The sequence below is a fragment of the Terrapene carolina genome, unplaced genomic scaffold (assembly GCF_002925995.2).
Source record: "Terrapene carolina triunguis isolate 2854851 unplaced genomic scaffold, T_m_triunguis-2.0 Scaffold33926, whole genome shotgun sequence".
NCBI classification, from domain to species: Eukaryota; Metazoa; Chordata; order Testudines; family Emydidae; genus Terrapene; species Terrapene triunguis.
The window spans coordinates 175,891-180,916 of NW_020698277.1; the positions used below are offsets into that span (position 1 = coordinate 175,891).

At 59.0% G+C, this 5,026-nt stretch overlaps 1 protein-coding gene across 1 annotated transcript; it reads right to left on the reverse strand.

Moving 5' to 3' along the window:
- Positions 1 to 211: 211 nt before the first annotated feature.
- On the reverse strand, positions 212 to 3,185 carry LOC113409673 (C-C motif chemokine 13-like). Its single transcript, XM_026663828.1, has 3 exons — positions 3,069 to 3,185; positions 2,307 to 2,421; positions 212 to 1,422 (listed from the first exon to the last, which is right to left on the reverse strand). The coding sequence occupies exons 1-3, from the start codon at positions 3,139 to 3,141 to the stop codon at positions 1,317 to 1,319; spliced, it is 294 nt and encodes a 97-aa protein (XP_026519613.1). The 5' UTR covers positions 3,142 to 3,185; the 3' UTR covers positions 212 to 1,316.
- Between the last annotated feature and the right edge of the window lie 1,841 nt (positions 3,186 to 5,026).

A 5,026-nucleotide genomic window follows, 5' to 3' on the forward strand; every position in this document is an offset into this window, starting at 1 on the left:
CAAACCTGGGCCAACTGGTTCCCCTAGGCTTCAGCCGTGCTACCGTTTATTTAAACTGGAGCTATCGGTGCTAATGACTCTAATGAATGTCCCTGGTCTGGGAGGGAGGTGACAGCTGGCTGGCTCCAGAGCCACTGGTGTATTCAATGACACAGCGATTTTACAAACCCACCGGATTCATCAGATCCCCCAAACTGGCACAAACACTTTGTTGATTTCATGGTTGATATATTTGTATATTTCGATACATAGACGAGGAAGCCAACAACAATATTGCCAGGCCTTTCCGGAATCAAATGCCCACGTACGCACCCATATGCTTACACGCAGGTACGTATTAAGCTTGAAGCATTGTGTTTGACATTTCTTACCCCAGAACGATCATAAAAAGTCGGGGGGACGTGGGATCTGCGCAGGAAGCGTTGTTTAGCTAACAGCGTCTGGCTGGGTGTCTCCCTCACTGGCTTGGTGGGGACGTGTTTCACTGAGTCTGTCACCTGCTGTCTGCGTCACTGCTCGGGGGTTTGTACTGGGCTGGGGCAGGGTCGCCTACGGGGCTTTGCAGACTAGGTGGGACACAGCTCTGGAGAAGAGCCTCAAAGGGGGCGGCTCGTCCCCGGGGGGAAGGACAAGCGTGCCAGGATATGGCTCTGGGGGAGCTCAGGGGAGTTTGCCCCTTGTGCCAGCCTTAACAGACATGAGTCTTTGGGCTCCTGAACTCCTGCCTGCATCACTGTCCTGCGGGGACGGGCCCTTCCTGTGCCGGTGGCTACTGAGGAGACCGGGAGGTTGTCCCAGCTCCCTGGAAGGAACTCTCCTGCGGGGCCATGGGGAGGAGGATGGCCTGGTCGAACCAGGCTACACAGGGAACAATCTGGGCCTGCAGGGTAGGGCTGGGAGTTTTAAAACTGCTGAGGGATCTGGGCACCCCGTTTTCCATGAGAACAGAACATCTGCTCCCCTAGACGGCTTTGCAAAGCCCCCCCAAGGAGGTGACCCTGCCGTGGTACAGACACCCCCCCCCCATGGGGACCTTGTGGGAGGAGGTGCACTCGGGGGGATGCTAAACGCAGCTGGAGACGCTGCATCCCAGCAGAGCTGCCAGCCACATCAGACACCACTTTCTGTGTCCACAGCCCTCCCCTGAGATGGGCTGAGTCCGAAGAGCCGGGAGCAGCTCCCCTGGCGTTACAGATCCTGCACCAGGGAAGGACAAAAGAAGGAGTAAAAGTCAAGCTAGCAAGAGCCGTTTGCAGCTGTGTAGGGGGGTTACAGAGCTGGGGGCTGGTCTCCAGGATTCTCCCCTCGCGGCTTGTCTAGGTGGGGACGGACAGGGAATTCGGCAGGAAGAACCCCTGGTATTTCTTCACCCACCGCTTGTCAGGGTTGGCACAGATCTCTTTGCCCATTCGAGTCTTGAATCTGCAGGAGGAGGAGGAGCTGGGTTAGCGAGGGGCTGGGTTGAGACTGATCACTGTTAGAATGACGGTGGGACCAATTTTCAGAAGGGCTCCGCCGGTGAGATTTTCAAAGGTGCCTCGGGGCTAAGTCAATGGGAGTTGGGGCCCTGCTCCATATGACTTTGAAACGCTCACCCAGCCCCCACAGCTGGGGCCAGAGCTCGGCGCATCGGGCGCACATTACCCGAAAACCCAGCCCCAGCTGTGCGCGCCAAGGCCGAGCCATTGGTGACCTGGCCCCGAGACTGGGTTTTACACCTGAGCCACTTCCCTGACTGCAATGGGGCTGCTCCTGATTTACACCTGGGGGCATGAGAGCAGGGTCAGGCCCGGTATAGCTGCAGGAATGTCTGGAGAGGGAATCCATTTCCCCACGGCTGTTTGCAGCCGTCTCTGGGAGTAGAGTGCCTGGTGAAATAGCCTTTAACTGCTCCATGAGCCACAGCCAGGCTACTTCAGTGTCCTCAGGAGCCGCCTCACAGGAAAGCCAGGACCTGGATTGTAAGCACCCCAAACGTCTCCCTCTGCCCCAGCTGGCACTCCCACGGGGCTGGGCTAAATCCGAGTGCAGGGTAGAGGTGGACTGGGACGTCCCAGGGAGCAGCAGAAAAGGCCGGGGACGTTTGGCTACAGGGAGTCCCAGCATTTGCAAGGAGCCCTTGTCTGTGCAGCTGCATCAGCCGGCTCTGGGGCTAGCTCACAGCATCGACCCCTCCCCTGGTGCGCCCCACATTAATCCCCTCCTCTCTCCCTCCACCCCTCACTGTCCAGCTGTGTTCCTCCCTCTCTCTGTCCCCTCCCCTGCGTCTCTCTCATCCCCAGGGCCCCGTGCGTGGGGATACTCACACCACGGCGTGGTAGGAGCACTCGGGGTTGGTGAAGTACCAGCCCACGATGTTGCCTTTCTTGATCCTGCTTGTCTGGAACGTGAAGCAGCACTTGTCCGGCGCGCCAGGGGCCTCTAATGGGGCAGAAAGCAGCTCAGGTGAGGGTGAAGTTGCCTAGATGGGACCCCATATCCCCTGAATGGGCCCAGAGCATCCACGTGAGCTGTTCCTGGCTGGCTGGCTAATTGTGGCCCTAGGTCATTCAGCTCACTCCCAGATAACCCCGCTGGGTTAGCACATTCTCAGCCGGCGTAAATCAGAGCCTGCCCTATTGACCCCAGCGGCCAGAAGAAGTTTGCCGTAGTGAACACTGCGGCGCTAATACACCTCTATGGGAGGGCTCGGCTCGGCCTCGGCCACACGCCTGCCAGCTCGGCTGTCCTGGCAGGATCCTCCCTCCTGGGGAAACTGGCAGAGTCCAGGCAGAGTCTGCAGCTCAGAGCAGCTCCTCCCCATAACCTGAGCCTGTTTGAGCCGGAGTCCCCCAGAGGGATCCGCCACCCCATGGCGCCATTGTCACAGAGTCACTCTACACGTGCAGTGTCCAGAGAGTGGGACCATCTGGCGAGGGGCAGTCTGGGACCCCTCTGTCCTGCCCCCCATATCCCAGCCATGCCCTGACACCTCTCCCCATCTTGACCCTGCACTGAGATCCCGTGGTGCTCCCTGACCCAGGTCCCGTCTCCCCATGGAGGCGGCGGCAGGGGGCGCCTGTACTCACTCTGAGCCAGGCTCTGGCAGCAGAACGAAGCCAGCAGGAGAAACGCGCAGACAAGCCCGGCTGCCTTTGCCATGGTGAGACGGAGGAGGGTCCTGCTGGGGCCGGTGAGCTGGAGGAGTCGGCTGCAGAGGAGCCTTCTGGCTGGATCTGCCTCCCCGGGCTGCTTTTATCGGGGTGGTCTGCTGTGGGCGGATGGGAAGGGATCCGGCTTCAGCTGCATGCATGGACGGGTGGGCGGGGGGGGGGGGGACCAGCCAATATCCTTTTCTCAGTCCACAGAGAGATGGGGATTTTCTTTCTTTCCCAAATGATCCCCGTGAAGGAGTGATATGTCCCCTCTGCTTCTAGTGCTGGAGGCCCTCCAAACTGTCCCGCAGCCAGGAGCTCGCCTTGTTATTGTCAGCATAAACTGTAACCGCAAACATTATCTTCTGCCTGAGCTTTGCTGTTCCTAGGGTTTCTCCCTGCAGGCCCCCTCTGTCCATGCCCCTAGCCTCATGCGCTTTTGTGCTCTGGAGTTTGAGCTAAGAGGACCCAACTGGTCTGATGGTCGGTGTGAGTCAGGAGAATGGCTCTGCATTTCTATGCAGCGTCCTTGTAGCTTAGGCCCTCTCCAGATTCCCCTGGGCGGAAGAGACCTCACAGGATGTCTGCAAAAGGAAGGCACATAGCTTAGGGCAGGTGCCTGTGCTTCCAAACTCATTAACCCTTGAGTCACCTCAGCAAAGCACACCCAGAGGAACACAGGGTTACCAATGATTGTGCCCACCTCTATGACTTCTGATCCCTTGTCACATCTAGTCGTAAATGTCACAAACCCCAGAGCCAAGGGTGGAGTGTGGAGAACCATGGACCTGTCCATGTACCACGTGGATAGTTGTGACCTCGATCCAGCAGGAGTGTGAGCAAGGGCTAGGCCTGGGTGCAAGGATGGTCAAGCGTGAGGAGAAGCCCCGACCCTGGCAGTAAAGAGTCTCAGGACCCCACACCCTTGTCCACTGATGGAGGGGGAGCTCTGTTGACTTGCACCAGCTGGGTCGGACACTTGCTGTTCACCTGCAGGAAGGCAGGTCAGCCTCAAACAGGTCAACTCTGGTCCATCTCATTCACCTCGAGTGGCACCTGGAGGTTTCCAGCCACCTCTCAGCAGTACTGGGCCGGGCCGCTCACACCCTCTGAGCCTGCCATGCTGTGTCCTGGAGGCTGTTTTGAACAGGCTTGGGCTAACCAGGGCATGATCAGTGCACTTGCACAGGGCCCTCGTCTTGGGGGGACCCCCAATCACCAGGAAAAAAGACAACTGCGCAGAACTGCATCGCCATTTGCTCCAGTTTGGCCGGCCAGCCCTTGGTCATGACAAGGGGCAGGTGAAGGGTGGCTGAGCAGCGTGGGGCTACGGGAGTGCACAGGCAGTGGAGCTGGGTGGCTGGCATCAGGAGGAGTCGCTTTAGCCCAGGATGGGGCCAAAGCAATGAGACGGGGGGGGAGGGGGAAGGGCCAGGAAGGTGGTGGGCTCTAGGGTGAGGGGGGAGCACGGGGGGGGGGGGGGGGGGGGGGTTATGGCCAGTGGGGTTGAGGCATTGAGGGTGGCCTTGAGAGGGCTGTATGTCAGAGCAGCTAGGGTATGTGGGTGGGCAGTCAGGATAAGTGGGGCTGGTGGAGGGTTGGTGGGGTATATATGGAGTGGGAGGGGCATTTGGGGGTCTGGGTCTGGGGTGGGAAGAAAGGGGCATTCTGGGGTCATGTGGGGAGGGGTACGTGTAACCTGGGAGGGGCATTCAGGAGTCTGGATGGGGCATATAGGGGGCAGGGGCGCTTTGCTGTTTAGTTTACAGATGGTGGGGTGCCCCATTTCCACAGTGCAGCGGGCCCAACGTTTTTAAATCCTGGCCTGGTTTCAGCCTCGCTTTGACAGAAGCCAGGAAGGTCAGGAACGAGAGCGAACGGAGTGGGGAGGA